This window comes from Mobula hypostoma, chromosome 6 (assembly GCF_963921235.1).
Source record: "Mobula hypostoma chromosome 6, sMobHyp1.1, whole genome shotgun sequence".
NCBI lineage: Eukaryota > Metazoa > Chordata > Chondrichthyes > Myliobatiformes > Myliobatidae > Mobula > Mobula hypostoma.
This window is the reverse complement of record NC_086102.1, coordinates 127,326,651-127,352,477: the sequence shown is the minus strand read 5'-3', so window position 1 is coordinate 127,352,477 and position 25,827 is coordinate 127,326,651. Positions and strand designations below refer to the sequence as shown.

Here is a 25,827-nt window from a genome sequence, read left to right as displayed (position 1 = left end):
ACCAAGAATGGTCAGGATGGAAAGCAGTTTCTTCCCCCTGGTCATTAGGCCTCTGAACTCCCTGTCGCATCATATTCAAAGTGTCCCTGGTTAAGCTATTCCATAGCTTACAATATTTAATATTAGTGTACCTTAATTTGTTAATTATGAGTGATTCATCTGTAGATTGTATCCTTACCTTCGTAAATTAATGTGTGTTATGTGCTTTACACATGAGACAATGAGAAACATTGTCTCATTTCTAAGTACATGTTATATACACGTATATAGTTGAATGACAATAAACTTGACTTGACTTCTGTTCTATGTTCTATGTTGTAAATGAAGCTGCGGTCATGAACAACATTTAGACAAGACAGAATTGGAGCATTCTGAAACTTTTCTCTGCAAAAGGCAATGCAGATATAGATATGTGCTTTGTAGCTATTGATGTTAAGTTTGGAGATAACAGACCTGATTAAATAAGTTCTCTACTTGCAGAGAAATGCTGTCATTATCAATAGGTTAATGCCATCGGACCCCTTTAAAACATAGTTCCGCTCAGGTTTAAAGTTAAAATTGAAATTGCTCCAAACATAGCCAAACCAAACCCAACCCAACTCAAAGGACATTTTTTCTTTCTTATAAATAACTGGACCTGAACTCAGTGAATACTTGTTACATACACCTGTTAGGGTGCATTCTCCAGATACCTTATAAGGTAACCGTAGCCTTCAGCCAGGAGCAGATGTCATCAGGTGGCTCCCAACCTTCAAAGAGTGTTTCGACCCTTAACCACGACACGCCAGTTGGTGGGCTGGCAATGGTGGCCAAATCACTGCCCGTCTGCTCCTGGCTTCCAGTTTTCCTCTTCTCGCCTACTCCAAATCCAACAAGAGGCTCGTTCTGCCTCTTCCCCCATCCTACGAGCTGCTTGATTTTGCTCCTTTCATCCAAGCCCAGAGCTGACAACAACCGCCATGCTGATTTGGCTGGGAAACCTCTGTGGCCAATCTCCACAGGGAACAACCATGCCTGCCATCCCTTGTCTTTACACTCCTGCAGTAAGGGCTGGTACTTCAAGGCCTTTCTCTCATGGGCCTCTCCCCATCCCTCCTCTCACGGCACAGTCAGCTCAACCAGAATTATTTTCCTGTCTTCAGTTGACCACAGTACAATGTCTGGGTGTAGGGTTGTGTTCACCACATCCGGGAACTGCAGCCTCCTTCCCACATCGACCCTCATCTCCCAGGACCTACCTGTTAGCAGCAGATTGGGCTTTGGTTGTTTGGTTACGAAAGGCCTGGCTCCCTCTTTGATGAAGGTGGTGGCCTTCCTCAAATCTGTACCAACTGTCCTCTTCTTGCATCTTTCCCGCTCTAGTGTGTCAGCAAGAGCCAGAAGCACCTTATCATGGCGCCATCTAAACCATCCTTGAGTTAGAGCTGTTTTACACCCAGAAAGTATATGAACCAGTGTCCCCTTTTGACTACAGAGCTTACAGTCAGTTCTCTTTGGACTTAGGTCCGGTAGCCAGGCTCCAGAGATTTCAGCAAGCTTCACCGCAAACATCACCTGCAAGAGCCCTGACTCCACATCACTCCCAATGTCTCATTCAAGGACACTTCCTAATCTCAGCTCATGTAATATTGTCTAGTTCCCCATTCCACTATTTGGATTGTGGTACACATAACAATGAAGGTAAATGACAGCATGTTTATAGATTTTAAAAGTTGCCATGATCCTGCCACAGGTCACTAAATTACAATGGGAAGCTAGGGTCTACTTTGAAGCCTTTCTGACTCGAGAGTCATAGAGCTACACAGCATGGATACAGGCCTTTGTCCCCACGAGCTCATGCTGACCATGGTATCCCCCATCTAGTCCAAATTTCCTGCATTCAGCCCATGTCCCAGGTATTCATGTGCTTCTTAAACGACACTATTTTAACCTACCTCGATCACTTCTTCTGGCAGCTTACTAGGGTTAACATACAAAGAGCATTTGATGGCTCTGGGCCTGTGCTTGTTGGAGTTTAGAAGAATTGGGGGTGGGGGGGGGGAGGGATCTCACTGAAAGCTATCAAATATTGAAAGGCCTGGACAGAGTAGGGAGGATGCTTCCTATAGTGGGGAAGTCTAGAACCAGACAGTACAGCCTCAGAAGGGGTGGACATCCATTTAGAACAGAGATAAGGAAGAAGTTTTTCAGCCAGAGGATACTGATTCTGCAGAATTCATTGACACAGGCGATAGTAGAGGCCAAATCATTAGCTATACTTAAAGCGGAGGTTGATGAGTTCTTGATTGGTCAGTGTGTCAAAGGGAGAAGGCAAAAGAAATAAAAGGGAGAAGGCAAGAGAAATAAGAGGGATAATAAATCAGCTATGATGAAATAGCAGAGCTGAGTCTATGGGCAGAATGGCCTAATCCTGCTCTTATGTCTTACAGTCACATCTATTTTCTATTAACCACTCATTTCCTTTAACAGGGTGACCAAAACAGTACTCCAAGTGTAGCCTCACCAACAACTTATACAACTACAACACACTGTCCAGCTCCTGTATTCAATGCCCTGACTGATGGTCAGGATGCTAAACACCTTTTCCACCACCCTGTCTGCCTGTGACACCACTTTCAACAAACTATGCACTTGTACTCCTAAGTCCCTCTGATCCATTACAGTCCACAGTGCATCAGCTCACACTCATTTCCAAATCTATTTGCTGCTCCTGAGCCCACTTTCTTAACTGATTAAGCTCCCCCTGTAATCTATCACAACTTCACTATCAACACCACCTCCTAATTTCATGTTATCTGCAAACTTACTGATCAAGTCTTGTGCACTCACATTCAAATCATTTACATAAATAATGAATAACAAGGACCCCAACTCCAACCCCCATGGCATGCCACTAGTCACCGGCCTCCATTTGTGTTAGTTCATTTGCATGTGAAATTTTCCTCAGGTGTATCAGGGTGGAAAATGACCACATGATCCACCATGTTATAATGAGACATCCAAAGCAGAAAATACACGATTAACATCATCACAATATGACAGAAAGTTCACGCCTCCCAGTCGAAGGAAAAATGATAAAAATCAGAAAAGGTAGTGGAAACATGGAATTATCTTCCAAAATACTGTGGATGCCAAGTCAAATGAAGGTTTCTTAGGTTTGAACACCAAGGAATATTGATCAGAGCTGTCAAAGTACTAAAGTATAGATTAGGTATCTTCTAGATGCACAGTGGGATTGGTTTGACTAACTCTTTCCTATGAAAAGGAACAAAAATATTGTCCTTATTTAACAACTAAATCTGGCATTATGGGATCACAAACAACAGGAATTCTGCAGATGCTGGAAATTCAAGCAACACACATCAAAGTTGCTGGTGAACGCAGCAGGCCAGGCAGCATCTCTAGGAAGAGGTGCAGTCGACGTTTCAGGCCGAGACCCTTCATCAGGACTAACTGAAGGAAGAGTGAGTAAGAGATTTGAAAGTTGGAGGGGGAGGGGGAGATCCAAAGTGATAGGAGAAGACAGAAGGGGGAGGGATGGAGCCAAGAGCTGGACAGGTGATTGGCACAAAGGAATACAAGAGGATCATGGGACAGGAGGTCCAGGAAGAAAGATGGGGGGGCGGGGAAACCCAGAGGATGGGCAAGGGGTATATTCAGTGGGACAGAGGGAGAAAAAAGAGTGAGAGAAAGAATGTGTGTATAAAAGTAAGTAACAGATGGGGTACGAGGGGGAGGTGGGGCATTAGTGGAAGTTAGAGAAGTCGATGTTCATGCCATCAGGTTGGAGGCTACCCAGGTGGAATATAAGGTGTTGTTCCTCCAACCTGAGTGTGGCATCATCTTTAGAGTAGAGGAGGCCGTGGATAGACACCCTCCCCCACCCCCGTCTTTCTTCCCGGACCTCCTGTCCCATGATCCTTTCGTATCCCTTTTGCCAATCACCTGTCCAGCTCTTGGCTCCATCCCTCCCCCTCCTGTCTTCTCCTATCATTTTGGATCTCCCCCTCCCCCTCTCAAATCCCTTACTCACTCTTCCTTCAGTTAGTCCTGACGAAGGGTCTTGGCCTGAAACGTCCACTGCACCTCTTCCTAGAGATGCTGCCTGGCCTGCTGCATTCACCAGCAACTTTGATGTCTGTGGCATTATGGGATCATTTTTTTCTAGATCATTCTTTTCTACTTACTGCATGGTCCAAGCACTTAACAAAGTTGCTTAAAACTTTTAAATAACTAGCATTAAGAAACCCTACCGGGTGTTATAATTGGATAGGTCACACAGATGCATGACAACACAATGACAATGGTGTAAGATGGTCAATAAGTGTCATAAATTACAAGAAAAGGAGGTAACATAGTTTATAAATAATGAAAAACAAGTTAAAACCTTCATTTACTGGTAAAACAGCACAGTATTTTGTACAAATAGAGGGTGGCATTCAATATCAGCATCTAATACATCAATTGTAATGAGATGTTTTCTACAGTAGGCAACTTACTACAGAGAACCAGGTGCCCAGTTGGTCAATGTCTTTGATGTAAGCATGGTAATGCCCTCCATAGCATCCTCCTTTGTGAATGATTACAGAAAAAAGTTCATACTCTGTGTCTGCCAGGTTATCCTACGAGACAAAATAAGGAAATTCAAGAAGAGCTCCATTGCTTGTAGCAGTCTTTATAACAACAACATGTAGTTAAATTGCACCCATTACAAAGTAAGATGTAAATTTGATACCAAGCCATTTCACCGAAAGAGGGGTTATCAATCGGTGGCCTTGTGATACACATTAGATGGGACACAGGATTCCCCCTCTTCCTCTATCTAAACAGGTCGATAAGACTTCAGCATAACATTCCAACAGAAGAATTACATCTCACAGTGCTGCACACCTAGATAACACACTGAAATGTTAGTCTGGTTTACATGCTCTTACGATGGTATATCATTTGATCACATAATCCTCTTAGTCAGTGATAAAAGTGCTACCATAGTACAAGAAGACTGAAAGCCAAGCCTGGGGGAACAATTTAATTCAGCAAATTAAAAGAAAAGCCTCAGAAGTATGGGAGGCAACAATGGAGTTGAAAGACAAAATTTCTTTAATGGTTAGCATTGTAAAGTTATGAAGTCATACAGCATGGAAACTAGTCCTTCAGCCTCACTTGTCAATTGTGTTACCCACTGAGCTTGGTCCCATCTACCCACACGTGGTCAATGCCTTCAAACCTCTCTTATTCATGCACTTGCTAGCTTCTAAATGTTGCAAAATTGCCCATCTTAACCACCATTTCCAGCAGCTCATTCTAAATACACACCACCCTTTCTGTGAAACTACTATCCACGTACCTATCCAAACTTCCCTTAAATTTTGAAATCAAGCCGGTAGTTCACTCCACACTCTCATAACTCTCTGAGTGAAGAAGTTTCCTCTCATGTTCCACTTAACCTTATCACATTTCACCCTTAACCTATGACCTCTAGTTGTAATCCCATCCAACCTCAGAGGAAAAAGCCTGCTTGCATTAACCCTATCTATACCTCTCATAATTTTGTATGCCTCTATCAAAATCTCCTCTCAATCTTCTATGTTCCAAGGAATAAAGTCCTAACCTATTCAATCTTTCCACATAACTCAGGTCCTCCAGACCTGGCAACATCCTGGTAAATTTTCTCTGTACTCCTTAAATCTTATTTATAGCTTTGCAGTAGGTAGGTGACCAAAACTGCAGCACACAATACTCTAAATCAGGCCTCACCAATGTCTTTTGCAACTTCAAAATAACATCCCATCTCCTGTACTCTATCTTTGTTTTATGAAGGCCAATGTGCCAAAAGCATTTGTTTTCTTTACTGCCCTATCAACCCGTGATGCCACTTTCAATTATGGACCTGTATTCCCAGATCCCATTGTTCTACCACACTCCTCAGTGCCCTACCGTTCACTATATTACACCTACACTGGTTGGTCCTACCACAATGATGGCCACTCACTTGCCTCTGCCTTATTTTAATTTGTTCCTGCCAATCAATCCTAAACGCTGATTGGCTGCTGCTGAAAGCTCCAAACTGCAGCAAGTCACTGCCTTCTCTCAATCGGCAAACCTGAATGAACTACGTATTTTCAGGCTTCCAAACTTTCCAGTTGGGTGCTGCTCAAAGCTCCCAAGTTATTCCCCTTGTTTCACCTATCACTCGTGCTCTTTCTCTGCTGCTTAAATTAACTAGTTTTCTGTTTTTACATGCCTCACACAGAAGGGTTTATGGAAAAAACTGAATAAAACAAAATGAAATCATCCATGGAGAAAAACAATATATGATTACATAGGATGAAAATCTTGAATTTATAAAACTGAAGTTATGATTTACCTGCTCACAGAATGGCCGCATATCAAGTCTGACTGGAAAAGTGTAGCATCCTGTCTCCTTGTACCTTTCACACTTGGCAAAATCAAAGTTGAAACGCAGCAATGAGATAGTCAGGAACGTTGGAAGATGCCGAATTTTTGCTGACTGCAAAAATAAGAGCTTGGGCCAGATTACACAGTTAAACTTGAGTAGAACTACCAGTCACATGATCAATCGCAAATACACTTAGAATTACTATATCCAATACACCACTAAGGTTCTTTCTTTCTTTCTTTTTAAATCTTTTTATTGAGTAAGTATACAAAAAAGGTAAGCCATATAAACATTAATACAATGTTAAAGTATAATAAAATTCCAAAAGATAACAATACCAAAAAGAAAATACTACAAACAATGTAATTTAAGCATAAGAAACCAAGATAACATAATAGTATACTAGATTTTATATATATCAATGGAAAAAAAAAGAAAAAAAAACCCCCAAAAAAAAACCCACCGTGCAACTAACTAAAAGCAAAGCAAAGCAATGGGCTAACTTGAAACCAAACAGAGTTAAACTTAAAATCACGTCCTCAATCCCGACCTCCATTAAAACAGTGAAAAAAGAACAAGAAGGGTAAATATTACATTAAATGAAAATATCGAATAAAAGGTCCCCAAATCTGTTCAAATTTAAATGAAGAATCATAAAGGTTACTTCTAATTTTCTCCAGATTCAAACATAAAATCGTCTGAGAAAACCAAAAAAAGGTAGTTGGAGCATTAAGCTCTTTCCAATGTTGTAAAATACATCTTTTCGCCATCAAAGTAAGAAATGCAATCATTCTACGGGCTGAAGGGGAAAGATTACTAGAAATTTTAGGTAGTCCAAAGATAGCAGTAATAGGGTGAGGAGAGATATCTATATTTAATACCTTAGAAATAATATTGAAAATATCTCTCCAAAAAGTTTCCAAAGTAGGGCAAGACCAAAACATATGAGTTAAAGAGGCTATCTGCCCCGAACATCTATCACAGAAAGGATTAATATGCGTGTAAAAACGCGCTAACTTATCTTTGGACATATGTGCTCTATGAACCACTTTAAATTGAATTAGGGAATGTTTAACACAAATAGAGGAAGTATTAACTAATTGTAAAATCTGCCCCCAATCATCCACAGAAATGGTAAGCCCCAATTCCTGTTCCCAATCTACCCTAATCTTATCAAATGGAGCTTTCCTAAGTTTCATAATAATATTATAAATCATAGCCGATGCACCTTTCTGACATGGATTAAGGTTAATTATCGAATCTAAAATACATATAGGAGGAAGCATTGGAAAGGAAGAAAGTATAGTACTTAGGAAATTTCTAACTTGTAAATATCTAAAAAAATGTATTCTTGATAAGTTATATTTATTAGATAATTGTTCAAAAGACATAAGGGAACCATCTAAAAATAAATCCAAAAACCGTAAAATACCCTTAGTCTTCCAAGTTTGAAAAGCGCGATCCGTAAAAGAGGGAGGAAAAAATATGTTACCTAAAATAGGAATCGCTAACCCGAATTGATTAAGATCAAAAAATTTTCTGAATTGAAACCAAATACGCAAAGCATATTTAACGATCGGGTTAGAGACCTGCTTAAGGCGTTTCGAATCAAAGGGAAGAGATGAACCTAAAATAGAACCAAGTGTATAACCCTGAACAGATTGTAATTCCAATGCTACCCATTTAGGAATAGATAGTATGTCCCGGTCAAGTAACCAAAATTTCATATGTCGAATATTAATAGCCCAATAATAAAATCTAAAGTTAGGTAATGCTAAACCTCCATCTCTCTTAGCTTTCTGTAAATGTATTTTACCCAGTCTCGGATTCTTATTCTGCCAAATAAATGAAGAAATTTTAGAGTCGACTTTATCAAAAAAAGATTTAGGAACGAAAATTGGTAATGCCTGAAACACATATAAAAATTTTGGCAAAAAAAACATCTTAACTGCATTAATACGACCAATCAAAGTTAAATATAAGGGAAACCATTTAGATGAAAGTTGAGTAATATGGTCTATTAATGGTAAAAAGTTAGTCTTAAATAAATCTTTATGTTTACAAGTAATTTTAATCCCAAGATATGAAAGATAATTATTAATCAATTTAAATGGAAATTTATAATATAAGGGAAGATGTTTATTAATCGGAAAAAGTTCACTCTTACTAAGATTTAATTTATAACCTGAGAAAAGACCAAATTGTGCTAATAACTCTAAAACAGCAGGAATAGATCTCTCAGGATTAGAAATATATAAAAGTAAATCATCAGCATAGAGTGATAATTTATGGGACTTTAATCCCCGAGTTATCCCAGTAATATTTAAAGATTCTCAAATAGCAATTGCAAGAGGTTCTAATGCAATATCAAATAATAGGGGACTAAGAGGACAGCCTTGTCGAGTACCACGAAAGAGAGGAAAAAAAGGTGAGTTTAAAGAGTTAGTACGAACCGAGGCTACAGGGGAGTAATATAACAGGATATAAATTTCAAGCTAAAATTAAACATTTCAAGCACCTTAAATAAATAAGGCCATTCTACTCTATCAAAAGCTTTCTCGGCATCTAAAGAAATAACACACTCAGGAACATTTTGTGAGGGAGTATAAACGATATTTAACAATGTACGAATATTATAAAAAGAGTAACGACCTTTAATAAAACCCGTTTGGTCTTCCGAAATAATAGAAGGAAGTACTTTTTCTAGTCTATTTGCTAATAACTTAGAAAAAACTTTAGAATCAACATTTAATAAAGATATTGGTCTATAAGATGCACATTGAGCAGGGTCTTTATCCTTCTTTAGTATTAAAGAAATTGATGCTCTATTAAAAGATTCCGGAAGTTTACCAAGTTTCAAAGAAGCCTCAAAAACCTTATAGAGCCAAGGAATCAATAAAGAAGCAAAACATTTATAAAATTCAACGGTAAACCCATCAGGGCCAGGAGCTTTCCCCAGATTCATAGAAAAAATAACATTCTTAATCTCATCCATTGTAATGGAAGTATCTAATAAAGAAGACATATCCTGTGAAATCTGAGGGAAGTCTAACTTATCTAAAAAATCATTCATATATTTAGAATCTCGAGGAGACTCTGATTGATATAAAGAAGAATAAAAATCACAAAAGGTTTGATTAATCCCCACATGATCCAATATCAATCGATCATTTTGGTTATAAATCTGATTGATTTGAGATTTAACATAATTAGATTTCAATTGATTAGCCAGCAGCTTGCCAATTTTATCACTATGAACATAAAAATCACTTCTTGTTTTCTTTAATTGGTTTACAATCGAGGACGAGAGTAGTAAACTGTGTTCCATTTGAAGTTCAGTTCTTTGTTTGTATAGCTCCTCAGAAGGAGCCATAACATATTTCTTATCAATTTCTTTAATCTTGTCCACAATTGCCATCTCCTCCTGCTTCTGTTTCTTCCTCAAAGCAACGGAATACGAAATAATCTGACCCCGAATATAGGCTTTAAAAGTGTCCCAAAGAGTGTTAACCGAAATATCTTCTGTATGGTTAATTGTAAAAAAAAGCTCAATCTGTTCATTCATAAAATTAACAAAGTCCGAGTCCTGAAGCAACAGCGAATTAAAACGCCATTGTCTATTGTTTGGTATATTGGCCATAATTTTAATAGAAAGCTTAAGTGGAGCATGATCCGAAATGGTTATAGAATCATAATCACATTTAATCACTGAAGGAATGAGACGAGAGTCAATAAAAAAATAATCAATTCTTGAATAGGAATGATGAACATGTGAAAAAAAGGAAAAATCTTTTTCCTGAGGATGCAGAAAACGCCAAATGTCCGTCGACCCAGAATCAGAAAGAAAAAAATTAATCAAATTTGCAGATTTATTAGGTAAAGTCCGTAAAGGAGCCGAACGGTCCAAAGCTGGAGATAAACAGGTATTAAGATCTCCGCCCCAAATCAATGGAAAACTCGTTCAAATTCGGAAACTGATCAAACAATGATTTATAAAATTCCGGACAATCCATATTAGGAGCATAAACATTAACCAAAACTACTTTTTTATTAAATAGTAAACCACTAACCAATAAAAATCTACCATTCGGATCAGAGATAATATCCTGTTGTATAAAAGTAACTGAGGAATCTATAAAAATAGAGACGCCTCGAATCTTAGCATTGGAGTTCGAATGAAATTGTTGGCCCTTCCAGAATTTGAAAAAACGTAGTCTGTCCCCCCTCCGTACATGGGTCTCTTGTAAAAATAAAATTTGTGCTTTAAGTCTCCGGAACACTTTAAAAACTTTTTTTCTTTTAATAGGATGATTAAGACCATTAGTATTCCAGGAGACAAAATTAATAATAGACTCCATAAATCCTAAAGTCAACCCACAACAAGGAGGATTGACAATAGGCGCGACCCACAAACCCGGAGAGGAAACAGAACATACAAAAGATACCGGGGAAAAGGACGCAACCAGTACTTCAATAATGTATATAGCCCAAAGAAAAACAAACTAAAACGTGAAGCCCCTCCCACCACCCCCCACCCCAAGACCCCAAGGCAAAATCTAAAGCAGACCCGCCAGAAAGAAGCAAGCGCTAAAACTACCCCCATGACTTCCGGTATACGCTCCCTAAAAAAAAGGTATAAATATGGAAAGGATCAGCTAATTGTAAAACAGTAAAAAAAAAGTAAAAAAAAAGTTAGCTCAATTAGAATACACACAGAACAGAACAAAAGCCGGAAAATATATATTAAAAAAAACCACAATAAACCTCAAACTCATGAATAGACACAGCAACAAAAAAAAATAGGATTATTAACATAAAGTGATTATAAAAAGCAAAACAGAATAAAATTTAAAAAAAACTACAAAATTTAAGGCCGCACAGGAAATACGTAAGATGACAAAAGGGAAGTAACCACCCAGAATCCCCTGGGAAAAGAAAAAAATGACGCAGTTAAAAAGAAAGTTTAGCAGCCATATTAAGAAATCAAAAGTAAACTTTTCTGCCCAAATAGGGCACAGAAAAGTTAAAACCAACCAATTCACAGCCTCCGATCAACGGAGAAAATTTAAAAAAAAGGCAATTAAGATGTTGAAGATGAAAGTTGATCCAGATAACTCTGGGCGTCCGATGGAGAATCAAAAAAACGAAGGGCTCCATCTAACATGCGAATCCTTAGACGTGCAGGGTACAGCAGCGCTGGTCTTAAATCCATCTTATAGAATTCCGACATCACGGATCTGTAACGGACCCGTTGGTCCCAGATTGGTTTACTGAAATCTTCCACGAATCGGAACTTAAGATCCGAAAAATCAATGAAACCTTTAGATCGGGCGAATCGAAACAGTCTCTCCTTGTCTTGAAAGTAATGAAAACGTAAAATAACATGCCTAGGTCTATCTGACCTAGACGAGTATGATGGGATTCTGTGAACACGATCCAGTAGCGGTGGTTGGTCAGGAAATACAGTAGGGAATGCATCTTTTAAAAGTTGAGAGAAATATTTCATGGGGTTGTTAGCTTCAACGGCTTCTCTCACGCCGATCATTCGTAAATTCTGCCGTCGCATTCTAGATTCCAAGTCAGAGTTTTTAAAAGTCAAAAAGTCAAGTTTCTTCTTCATTACATTAATTGTTTCTTCGATTTTCCCCATCTTAAGCTCACTTTGTTGCGCGAATTTTTGAAGATCAGATATAGCCGACTGATGTTCCGCAATACATGTTTGCATCTTATCAATTAAATCGGCAATTTTCTGGAAATTAGTTGAGATTTCCGCATGAATCAGATCTTTAACAAAGCCTGCAATTTCCGTACGAATCATCTCCCTAACAGAGGTTGAAATTTCCCTCTGAATTAACTCCGATATCGCTTTCAAAGTCACCGGTGATTCAGTCGGAGGGAGATCCGTAGCTTTCGGTTTAGCCGAAGGTTTACCATCCTTGCCGTTTTTCCCGTTCTTAGACATAGCAGATCTAAGTATCATCCAATTGTCAGAGAATTCAGTTTAATTCAAAGTATTATAAAAATTGATGCCTTAATGGTTAATTAAAGTATAGCTGACCATAGAGTAAAAAAACTCAGAGGTAATGGAGCGAGTCAAGAACGCGACTTCACTCCATGAGCGCTACCGGAAGTCTCACTAAGGTTCTAAGGTAAAACTGGAAATAATAGCAAAACTTTTCTATTATATAAATATCATATAGGTCTTTATGAAAGACATGTATTATGCCATTTCATTTGTAGTCACATATTCCATGTTCCCAAAATTGTTTCTACACATAGAATCTATAAAAGGTAAATTTTTCTTCTACTCCTGCTTTCTTTCAGCGGTGATTATCATTTACTCATTTTAACTTTCAGGGTAAATTTTAGTTAATGAGCTTCTTTTGAAGCTGACAGTAGTATATAGATGGATAGAATATTTTCTTTTTAAAAAACAACTGAAATAGTTTGTGACTTGATTTAGGTGTTCACCAACACTGAAAAAATGACAGTTACAAAGGATGTCAAATCGTAAGACATTTAATTACACAAATAAATCAGTTTTTGACCATCACTGAAAATATGAAATATATATGAAAAATATGAACATACAGCACAGCCTTTTCAACAAACTGCAAAAGTCCTAGCATAGATCCCTATAGTACATTACTGGTCACCATAGGTTTTCAATCTCTAAACAACACTCATCTTCAGCTTCTGTTTCCTATTCTCAAGCCAAAGTTTGATCCCACAGGTTTGAACTTTTACTACCCGCTTCCTTGTCAGTATTATTGCAATCACTTCAGTCGAGTATGACATTCTCCAAAGGGATTGTCTATAGATAGGACCTCAGGTGGTTGTAGAGGTTGATCTGGGATTAACATAACCTGGATCACCTTAATAGAGAATGTCTGTGCATGACTTTAAAATGAACAGGCTGAAACATGGACAGCCATCACACATCCCTTGACAGAACAGGATCCTGACCTGTTCACTGCCCCTCACTGCCATTGTGGTGTCATTATCTTCTGCCAATTCCACCACTGAGGTCTTGGTTGGATCATTCTTTGTCTGGAACCTCCCAATTGACCTTAATGCCATGGGTGATCCTACCAGGAGCTAAGTGCTAGATGTCCAAACCCCAGACAGTATCACTCTCGAGACTGCAGGAACTCACAAGCCTCGCCACCACAACAAGGTGACAATCCTTGCAGACTACATCAAACATGTCCAGTCCAGTCCTAATGAAGGGTCTCACCCTAAACTGTCAACTGTTTATTCTTCTCCACAGATGCTGCCTGACCTGCTGAATATCCTCACTTTGTATGTGTTGTTCCAGCAGCTGCAGAATCTTATGTTTACACCAATCACAATGTCCATACCATTGCCTCTTCCAAAAATGCAAATTAGTCAGATAGTAACCAGAGAAGTTGGTTTGAGATAACTCTTAATGGAAATGACTAAAACAAAGTTTATCTTGCTTGCAAAAGAATACAGGCAAGTGTCTTAATTCCCAGAAGTTTCAATGATCATGGAGATACAGAGAGGGGGAAAAAAGTTGTAGTTCTGAATCAAAGATGGCATTCAGTACTGGAAATGTTTAGAACATAAGAAAAATATCAAAGGTCATTAATTTAAAATTACTATTAAAAAGTGAGGAGTATTTATGAAGTTGTCACAAGAGTGCCAACGAAAAGTTCCTGAAGACATCTACTCTTCAATTATTTTAATTACATGTGAATTGATTTCAACTGTAGGGATTAACTTTAATCAAAGTGAAAAGACCTGTATTTTGCAGACTGCAGTGATCAGACAGCATTTGACGATCCTCTTGAATACTGCTGCAGACAGATACCCTGATTTCTATGGAATAGACTACCTTTCCAAGTATTGCTGCCACTTGTTAGATCATCAGAATTCTATACTAGCAGCCAGCATTTTAATTGGTAACAAGTGTACAAGTTCCAAAAAAAAAAGCATTCAGTTAGTAAGCAGTAACTTGTAGTTTCACTTCTGTAAAGTTAACGCTATCCTTAATGATGTAATTTGTGATGCAATTTACAAAAGATGCAGAATTTCCTTTCTATTCTTGTCAAATTATAAGAATTAAAACCCTGGATGAAATAAGTGTTCTTTCTTGATAAAGTACAATATTAAAAATGAACTTTAATTCAATGAGCCAGAAAATAATGGTGTACCATTCAGTAATTTTAATTCTAAATTTCATATGGTAATTCCTAATTAACTGGAAATGAAAAGAAAATATTTATTCACCAATTAATTCCCCATTTAGATTACTTCTCTCAAACTTCTACTAACATTATGTGTGATTGCATATGAAAACAATATCTTTTTTAGAATTCACAAATAAAGTAAATTGCCCTTTGAAAAATCAATAATCCTTTGATAATTAGCAGATTTTAAAGAGCCAGACTTCATCTTGGGAGATCTCTATGAAAACACATTTGAATGGATGACTGCATTCAAGAATTTTTTTTTTAACAGAATAATATATATTTATATTAGTGCTAGTCACTTGTATATGTACAGACCTACCTCAAGATAAAACTTCTCATACTCTAGGGCAGGATATGCATGATAGAAAGTAATTTGCAAGGTTAGGGGAATGTGTAGGGGAATGGTGCCATGAGGATTGCTGTACAAGTAGTAGTACAGACTCAAATTGGCCAGTTCCGTGGCACCTTGATTCTATACAAATTTACCTTAATTGCCTTAACCAATTTCTCACACCTTCCACATTGGTAGAGATTATCATTGTCAAAATGTTCTTCTTCAACATAGAGGGTATACAGAGCTTCTTCCAGTCCACTGACATCCTTCACAGCCACGGTCAAGTCCAAGAAGTCCTCCTACGCATTGAACAAATGATTTCCATTACAGAGGCATAACTTAGAGTTAATAAAAAAGGGCATTTAAAAAAGAACAAATTTTGAAGAAAATACAGCATGCTGATGGGTGCAAAAACATAACTGGGAGCAGGAGCAGTATCATTTACTAAGGCCAGAGGTACTCTGACTGATTAGTTTCAACTGTCACGGGCACATCAAAATATGCAGTGAACTGTGTTATGTCAAATCAAATCACTAAGGATTGCACTGGGCAGCCCACAAGTGTTGCCACTGTTCCTGCACCAACATAGCATGCCCACAATTCACTAACCCTAACTGTAGATCTTTGGAATGTGGGAGAAAACTGGAGCACCCAGAGGAATCCCACACAGTCATGGGGAGAAAGTACAAACCCCTGATAGGCAGCTGGAATTGAACCCCAAACCTAATGACTAGAGCAGTAAAGCAATTGCACTAACTGCTATGATACTGCACAATCCCCTGCAGGTGGGTACAAATATTCTGCCAGGTTAACAAACTTCAAGAACATTCTGTGATGATAGAAGCTAGACAACATCCTTGCTTCTAAGAGCAGGAAGATATTAAATGGCTCTTTACATCTGAAATGTACTAATGTAAATATAATAGTTTGACAGTTGCTGTGATTTTGCTTTGCAATATAATAATGAATTTACTACTCAAGAATAAATATGTTAATATGGCAGCAAATTTTAGCACATGCTCACAGGAAATTTATGCTCACAAAACTGCAAATACAGGTTAACATCAAAATGCATCTCCTTAATAAATTACAGTATTCATAAATTACTGTTTTCAGATCTGAAGCTTAAATATTAAAAAGAAGTGTCTATCATTTAGAAGTTGCACTTTCAGCAATAGAACATGGCCAAGAATACAATTAACACAGGGCAATTAATCCATCAGGTATGAAGTGGGTTACACAAAATGCTACATTGAAAAGCTAAATTTTATTGTACAGACCATACACTTTTTGTTTGGAAACAGCAACAAAGCCTAGATGCATATTATAGATTAAGGTTTCAGATTTACTACAAAATCCCTCCATTTGTACTTTCTGTATCTCTACTTAGCTAATCTATAATACTTTTCATGTTGTTCGAGATATTAACAGTCCCCTCTGCCATTCAATCATGGCTGATTCTTTTTTCCTCTTCAGCCCTGTTTTCTTGCCTACTCCCCCTAACTCTGAATCCCTGATTGATAAAGGATTTTTTGTTTTGAATGCACACAATGACTCAGCCTCCATGACCTCTGTGGCAATGAATTCTACAGATCCACCACCGTCTGGCTGAGAAAATTCCTGCTCATCTCAATTCTAAAGAGGCATCCCTTTAGTCTGAGGTTGTGCCTTGGATCTGAAACTCTCTTACCAATGGAAACATCCTCTCCATGTTCATTCTAAGCCTTTCAGTATTCAGTAGGTTGCAATGAGATGCCCCCTCATCCCTGTGAACTCTGCCATCAAAGACTTCTCATATGGTTAAGCCTTTCACTCCTGGGATCATAAAACAATCCATCTGGAATTGTTTAATATTTGAGAATGGAGTAAAAATAAAAGGCAAGGAAGCTGTGCTTTGTAAAATCACTGATAGGCTTCACCTTTAACAATGGGCCAGATTTTGAGGGTAAACAGAAACATTGAAGTTCTGCTCATACACAGTCTAACATGAAAGTCTAGATTATAATAACGAATTTTTTAAAAAATCATTCTGCAATTGTCCACCTAGCAACAAACAATTCTCCAGCAATTACAGGGGAAAGAAATGTCAGAACTGGTGCAGAATCCACAACCCCATTGATTTCAATGAGACAGCTTATATCCTACTGTTAATCTCTCCCTCTCCCAATGCAGAGTGCCCTTCTGCTTCAAAACATCCATCATTGTCTCTGTACCTAAAAAGACCAAGGTAACGTGTCTGAACGACTGGCGCCCTGTCACACTCACCTCATAATAAGCAAATGTTTTGAGAAGCTGGTCAAGGACTACATCTGCAGCATGCTGCCAACCACATTGGACCCCCTACAATTTGCCTACTGACACAATCGATCGACAGAGGACGCAATAGCCACTGCTCTACACACCGTCCTTACACATCTGGAGAAGAGGGATGCTTATGTGAGACTGCTGTTCTTGGACTACATTTCAGCATTCAACACCGTAATTCCCTCCAGGCTTGACAAGAAGCTCAGAGACCTTGGCCTTCTCCCTGCCTTGTGTAGCTGGATCCTGGACTTCCTGTCAACAGGTGGTAAGAGTGGGCTCCCTCACCTCTGCCCCTCAGGGCTGTGTACTAAGCCCCCTCTTTACTCTCTGTATACCCATGACTGTGTCACCACCCCCAGCTCCAATCTGCTAATTAAATTTGCTGATGACACTACACTGATTGGTCTAATCTCAAATAATAACAAGGCAGCCTACAGTGGTGTCAAGAAAACAATCTCTCCCTCAATGTCACAAAAACAAAGTAACTGGTTGTGGACTACAGGAGGAATGGAGACAGGCTAACCCCAATTGGCATCAATGAATCTGGGGTTGGGAGGGTGAACAGCTTTAAGTTCCTCTGCATAAACATCACCAAGGATCTCACGTGGTCTGTACATACTGGCTGTGTGGTAAATAAGACACAATAGCACCTCTTTCGTCTCAGATGTTTGAAGAAGTTTGGTATGGCCCACCAAATTCTAAGCATTTTCTATAGGGGCACGATTGAGGGCATCCTGACTGGCTACATCACTGCCTGGTATAGGACCTGTACTTCCCTCAATCACAGGACTCTGCAGAGAGTGGTGCGGACAGCCCAGTGAATCTGTAGTTGTGAACTTCCTACGACTCAGGACAATTACAAAGACAGATGTGTAAAAAGAGCCCGAAGGATCACTGGGGACCTGAGTCACCCCACAAACTGTTTCAGCTGCTACCATCCAGGAAACGGTACCGCAGCATAAAAGCCAGGACCAACAGGCTCCAAGTCAACTTCTTCCACCAGGCCATCACACTGATTAATTCATGCTGATGCTACTGTATTTCTATGTTATATTGACTATCCTGGTGTACATAATATTTATTATAAATTATATTGCACATGTGAATGGAGAAGTAACAAAGATTTTTACTCCTCATGTATTTGAAGGTTGTAAGTAATAAAGTCAATTCAATTCAATATGTCTTAAATGACAAAGATGAACTCCATCTTTACAGTCCTTGCACTTTATATGTCTACCTGCAATGCACTACTTTGTACCTGTAACACTGTATTTTTCACTGCTTTGTTTTCCTTTTGCAGTATCTCAATTCACTTGTTTTAGCATGATCTATCAGGATGGCATGCAAACAAAAGCTTTTCACTGTATCTTAGTACATCTAACAAAATAAGCGAATTACTGTCAAAACCATCATTGGTATTTCAGAGCTAATTCCTTCAGTACACTACTAGAGACCCTGTCATCATTTAGGACAGCGTGATAAGCCTTCTGTACCCGAAGCAGATATGTTCAGACATGGGCTAAATAGAGCCAGTGACTGAGGGCAGTTATCAGATTCCACTAAATCTGGCCTGAATACAATAAATTCAGTGCACTATTCTTTACGAAGATCACCATGCAAGAATTATTGTGCAAAAGAAAACAAAAAATAAATTATACCAGGAAGAGTATCTTCAAAGACTGGGTGGAAAACCTCATATTTCTCTTAACAGATTTGATGGAAGTAATTAAAACCATGTACAGTTTTGATAGAATCATCAAAAAATTATTCCAGCTGAAAAATAATTATACACCAATCCGGAAAGAGCATAGCAAGGAAAACATCTAGATAAATCTATCACCCACTGATACAAATATTGGTCAATTAGCCCTGTTTTCCACTATATCATTCCATCATTCTATACCATGGTAGTTTTTCCTTCTTGTACCTCCCATTTCCTAATACTTAAAAACACCACTACATCTTTAAAATTTTAGTTTAATTCTGCTGGGGCTCACAACCTATGTCTTTGCTTTTTTAATCTCAGAAGGTATCCTGTCTCCTGAGGGGGTTCACTTTCTAATACAGAATGATTGGTGTGGCACCAGAGAAATCAACTTGCTAAAGTTGGTATTATCATTGGTTTCAAAAAAAGTAATTTCTCACCTGTCTTTCACTAATGTTGCCACATTCCACACAGAAAATCTTGTTAACAACTATTCCATGGTACAGTCTATTAATGAGGTCATGTCCAGAGGTTCCGACTAAAGAGCTTTCCAGCGCACTGAACAGAATTCGATTTAATTCTTGCACATCATGTTGACTGGTTTCCTGTAAAATAATTTAAACATTCAATTGTACATTCAATCAATCCTCCAGAAGCAGATCCTTGAAAGGCTGTCAGGGATGGTAGCACATCAGTGTTCCACACTTCATTGCCCTGTTCGTGAAACTTGTTTATAAATCCCTGTGGTCTCACTCTTTTATTGCAGATGGCATTCTGTTTCCAATCTTCTTCACATCCTCCCATTCCTTCCATCCACCAACACAGCCATTCTTTCTTGAATTCCCACAGAAATTCTCCTGATTCACCAAGCAACCAGAAAGTCTACATCTTTTCTCGTGCTTACAGTCATCTCTTTGCTTCAAACTGATAAAATTGTACAAAAGTACAGTACAGAAACAAGACCTTTCAACTCACTTCATCCATGCCAACCACAAATTCTATATACATCAATCCCATTTCCCTGCATTAGACTGGGATTTTGTTAAGCCTTTCCTATCCAAGTACCTATCTAAAGGCCTTTTAATCATTGTATCTGCCTCCACCACTTCATCTGGCAGCTTGTTCCAAACATTCACCATCCTCGTGTGAAAAAGTTACCCCTTTTACGTTTTCCCCTCTCACCTTAAACCTGTACTTCCTAATTCTAGAACCCCTTACTCTGGAAAAAAGACTGTGACCATTCCTCTTATCAACACCCCTCATGATTTGATATACCTGTATAATCTTATCCCTCAGAGTCCTATGCCACAGGGAAATCCTCCAAGTGTGTTCTTACTTTTGTAAGGAGTCAAAAGTAATATAAATCATGCATGGTTATCTCCAATTAAGCAGCTGAAATTGGTTTTGCTTTTTCAAATTCAATATTACAAATCAGTTGCAAACAACTCACCTCATTACTTGTCCAGCCAAAGCTGTCAGTTAAATCAGATGTAGATGCTGCCAGCTGATCTGCAAGCAATAACTGAGCAAAGAGTCTTTGTAGCTCTAAAGGGATGACTCGCACCTGAAAGAGTGAAGCAATTAATGACTTTAAATATTCTATCATATCTTGAAAATCTAATGTAAAGCAAAGAACTGAATAGACCCAAATAAAATATGACAATACATAATTCTATTGAAACATCAGGGTCACCATAAATATATCACTGTTTGCAATGTACTTTGCAGTTGTTAAATAAAAATCTGAGAAATGAAAGATGCAAGATAGCACACATCTTAGGCATACAATTAACTATAGGACATGCATTCAGAAAAACAAAAGCACTTATTAGTACACAGGAGTACACAGCATGCTCCACCATTGAGATCTTAGCTGATCTGAGACCTATGGGATGGCATGGTAGTACAGTAGCTAGCATAATGCTTTTCAGCACCATCAACCTGGGTTCAATTCTCGCCGTTGTCTGTAAGGAGTTTGGACATCTCTCCATGACCATGTGGGTTTCCTCCAGATGCTCTGGTTTCCTCCCATAGTCCAGAAGGTTAATTGGACATTGTAAGTTGTCCTGTGATTAAGTGAGCGTTAAATCGGAGGTTACTGGGCTGGAAGGGCCAGAAGGGCCAATTCTGCACTGTATCTCTAGATAAAATAAATAAATGATATTCAGTTCTTAATTTTTTTTTTCTGTTATAAGGTCTCAGTGACTTCTGGCTGGTGGCTAACAAAACAAGTGTACTTTGTTAACCACACTTTTTCTAACAAACAATCATCGCAAGAAATAGTCTATAACTTTTCTTTGGACTTGGAGGCAATTTGATGTGGCAGAACTGAGGCAAGGCGAGGGGGCGGGCCTGTCACCAAGAGCATGGAAGAACCTGAAAGGTCATACAGAGGCTGAATTGAAGCCACGGGGTCCAGGCCCCAGAGCGTATCGATGCAACTGAACACAATATTTGGACAGAGGTTTACAGGCTGAATCAAGGCGGCAAGTAGCAGAACCCGCTGTTCAGAAGGAGATTTAAGCACCAGGCCAGATGGAAAAGTCAAGGTGGCAAAGAGCGAACCGGTTCAGATTGCTGCTCAATGCAGCAGAACCTAATGTTTGGATGGGGAGTTAAGCGCCAGGCCAGATTGAAAAGGTCAAGGTGTCGGGGCCCCGAGGCAAGGTACGGGCCAATTAAGATCGCTGCTCCACAACGTTTACTCAGCTCTGACTGAACTATCGGTCTTGGACTCTTTTTGCAGACTTCAGTTCAGAAACACTTTGTTTGCGGTTACTGTTTGCGTGATGATCTTTCTCATTGACATTGGGTGCTCAATGGTCTTTTTTATGGGTTTTTTATTGTTTTATTTTCTTATGGACATGGTGTTATTTTTTTTTATTCTCTGCACATTGGGAGTTAGACAGCCTTTTTTCATATATATGGGTTTTGTTTCTGAGTTTCTTTGATTTGTAGCTGCCTGTTAGGAGATGAACCTCAAAGTTATGTAATGTGTACATACTTTGACAATAAATGTACTTTGAACATCTTAATTAATATAATACTATTAATTTCAGACTTAAAATTAACATCTGATCCAGCATCATGTGGCATTTATCAACTTATGCATATAAAAGTGTCCTAACCATTGGCTTTGATTTTTCAGCTATGTCCCTTGTCCCTGACTTACCAATCTGCTGAGGAAGTTTCTCTCCACCCATCCTATCAAAACCCTTTTTTATCTTGAAAACTACAATCAAATCACTTTTTACCTTACTAACCTCCTTATAGTTCAACCCACAGAATTAAGGTAATACACTGGTAAATTGTCCAATCTATCCAATGGCAATATATTCTTCCCAGAAAAACTCACAGGACTCGAAGTCTAATCTTTGCATGATTACATACAGCTATACAGAAACTTTTCCTTTCAACAGACAGCATTTGATAAGCTTTTTGTATTTTCCCATCCATCTAACACTACTTTATGATCTATTTACACATTAATGCTTCTACTGCATCTAACTTTTCACTATTTACAAAGTACTCAGCCTATTTCCTGACCTAATCAATAAATTACCTTTAATTTCATGAGCACCAACTCCAGTTAAAATTCTCTTTCGAGTGTATTTAATGACTTCCGGAAGTCTATATCCTACTGTCTATAGTCTACTATCCTGTCCATTACCTCAATCACCACTTTAAAGCACCAGATCCATTAAGCATGACCAAAGTTTTATAAATCCACACTGGCTTTCCAATCACTGAAAATTTTCAAGACTTTCCATTACTTTGATTAAAAGAGTAGCATAATTTGAGCAATAATCGTTAAGGTAATTAACTTACAATTCCCTGGTTTCATCCTCTCAACATAAAAACATAAATAGGGCAACACGTTCAAACTTCCAAACTAAATGACATGCTCACTGTTACAGAGAATTGTAAAAAATTATAGATTAGCATCTACATGTCCCCCACAGCTACCTTTGAAACCTTCCTGCAGTACAGACTCCATTCAGGATTTTTATTGAGAATTCTGCCTGTGTAGATGAGGTCAAAGATTCAAAGCTTCAAAGCACATTTATTATCAAAGAATGTAAAAATTATAAACCTTGAATTTTGTCTGCTTACAGGCAGCCACAAAGAAACCCAGATAAACCAATTTAAAAAAGACCAAAAACTACTGCGCTTAGAAAAAAAAAAACACAAATCATGCAAACAATAGAAACAAGCCAACAGCATCCTGAACCAGACTGAGTCCCAGATTCGCTCCCGGAGCCTCGGTCCCCGGTTCATCACACTAGTAGAGCAGAAACACACAGCAGCCAAATCAGTTCACAGCCTTGGCACCATGGAGAAAGGAATAAACGTTCATGGGAGGTGACCAAAATCAGCACGACCCTTGCCTCCATATCCAACGCTCAGAATTCCAGTCTCTCTGGGCCGACATTTAAATTGTCCAAGCACCGACTAGTGCCACACTCCAGGACCCAAATCCAGACACAAGAACACACCCGGGCTGCCCAGTCTGAAGTCATTCTCGATCTCACCAAATCGGCTTGGGGTATAGAGTGATCGAACATTGCACTGGGTTTGGTGGAGGGGCATCAAAACTCTTCTGTATCAACTCCTCTCCAAATTGCTCATTCCATCTCTGGCAGTGATACGAACTCCATCTGCGACCCCAGCTCAAACACTTTGCACCTTGCAATATCCCAGCATGGCTCATCCCCTGAACCAGTCTCACCTCCACCTGCCTCCTCACTGTTTGTGGTGAAAGTTCACCACAATTAGATTGAGAAGAGATGTTATAAGTAATGTTTTAGTCAAATCTCTTGCCTTATGATCTACCAGTAAGCTGTCACACATCTTTGGTAGCGCCATCTTAAAGCTGTTTATGATTTTTTAAAAATTATTTTATAGCACAAACATAAGAGATTCTGCATATGGTGGAAATCCCGAGGAACACAAACAAAATGCTGGAGGAACTTAGCAGGTCAGGCAGCATCAATGAAGAAGAATTTTTTAAAAAATTGACATTCGGGCCAAGACCCTTCATCGGGACCATCATAATTTTCTTGCTCATGCACTCAGTGACTCTACTGATAAATTCTAGGATTCCATTTATTTTAAACACTTTTCCAATCTACTCTACACTTTCAACTTTCTATATACATATACACCCATATCTTTTTGTTCTTGTGTGCATTATTGAATAATGCCCTCTAGTTTATATTGCCTCTTTTCATCTTTTCTTCCAAAATGTAAATCTTCACATTTCTCAACACTGCTTCACCTGCCACCTTTCCATGAAAATGGCAGTATCTTCAAGGTTTCTAAATTATTGTCCGCAATTCATTATTTTAAGTTTTGTTGCATCTATAAATGTGAAAATTCTATTCTGTACATCCAAGTGCTAATTATTAACACTTAAGAAAAACAGTGGTCCTGATGAAACTCCTCTGTATATTCCCTGTAGTCCAAAGAACAGGATTTCACAACTACTCTATTTTCCATCACTTAGTCAATTTCCAAATTCTTCAGCAATAGCCCTTTCATTCCATGACCTTTATTACTGAAGAGGTGTTCACTAATGTAGCACCCAAACAAATTCACATTGAAATGTGAGCAGCTGTCATAATGTAGGATGTCTCTTTAATAGTGATAAATTAGATGTGCTTATTGATATTATCGTGCAATTATGCAACATATTACCACTTCTGGAATTTACATTATAGCACACCGTAAACCTGTTAGGTTTTATATATCTCTATATATATCTATCTAATTGGAGGATTAGTACATGATATCAAAGCAAGATTTAACTGCTCCCTTTGCACTGTTTCCAGTTGCTCTGTAAGCAACTGTGTACTTAAGAATATCAAAGGTTCAAAGGTTCATTTTATTATTAAAGCAAGTATGCAGAATACAAAAGATTTGTCTTCTTCAGATAACCATAAAATACAAAAAACAATAAAAGTAGCTGAATGAAGGTCATCAAACCCTACACATGAAAAGAAAAACAAATTCACAAACCCCAAGCCCCTCCCTTGCACAAAAACTAACAGATCACCCAAACTGTCAGCCTGCCAATAGGGAACAAGAAAGAATATGCGAGAACACAAAAAAAAACAAAAGTAGCCAATATGAACTAAACTCCAATCTATAAATCTTAGTATTTCAATAACATCTCCAAGAGCATCAGGACCCGGCGGCCCTGCCGAGGGAAGCGACACCGCTGTGAACCACTCACTCTCCTCAGCATTTGCCTCAATGTTTCAATCTCCCAAGATGCTTTAATCAGCGAGAAATGTAGTCAATCATGGCCCTTTGTCTCATATCTGAGCTTCTCCTCATTGTAGCTCACTCTCACATTTCTCTCCCCTGGAGTTTTCTCAGGGGCAGCATATCCCAAGCTCACTCGATCAAACTACAGACTGTATGTCACAGGCTCCAACAGTTTCAAAAAGAAAATTAAGATAAAAAGAATAAATAGGATACATAAAAAAACTGAAATGATTGACCATCTGGAGGATGTCACCTGAGGAATCGTTGTTCACTGGTGTCATCTTGACTAGAGTTGGTCTACGTGATCTACATTACACTACATGGTAATTTATAGCCATGTACAGTGTACTGTCAAACGAGGTCTAATACTTCAAACTATGGCATGATAATCTTAACTGCTCCCACAAAATACTTGCATGGTTTCAGAGAGATTATACCACCAGTTTTAATTAGGCTTATTTGTCACAAGATTATTCCATATGGAGGAAGGGAAATTCAGAAGAGGGAAAATAAGGGGCAAGTATCTATTTGTTCAAATCAGCAAAGGCCAGAGAGGGCACATTCGTAATTTGTGATGACCTTGCCAGAGATAAACACA

General features: G+C 38.5%; 1 protein-coding gene across 3 annotated transcripts in view; it reads right to left on the bottom strand.

The window, feature by feature from the left end:
• usp40 (ubiquitin specific peptidase 40) overlaps positions 1–25,827 on the bottom strand; it is a 136,767-nt gene that overhangs the window by 96,695 nt on the left and 14,245 nt on the right. For all 3 annotated transcript variants that reach the window (XM_063051643.1, XM_063051645.1, XM_063051646.1), the window contains exons 4-8: positions 20,410–20,523; positions 19,400–19,564; positions 15,103–15,249; positions 6,368–6,511; positions 4,500–4,622 (exon numbers count right to left, since the gene is read on the bottom strand). In XM_063051643.1, coding sequence (XP_062907713.1) covers positions 4,500–4,622; positions 6,368–6,511; positions 15,103–15,249; positions 19,400–19,564; positions 20,410–20,523 — 693 coding nt within the window. The remainder of the gene's footprint in view (positions 1–4,499; positions 4,623–6,367; positions 6,512–15,102; positions 15,250–19,399; positions 19,565–20,409; positions 20,524–25,827) is intronic.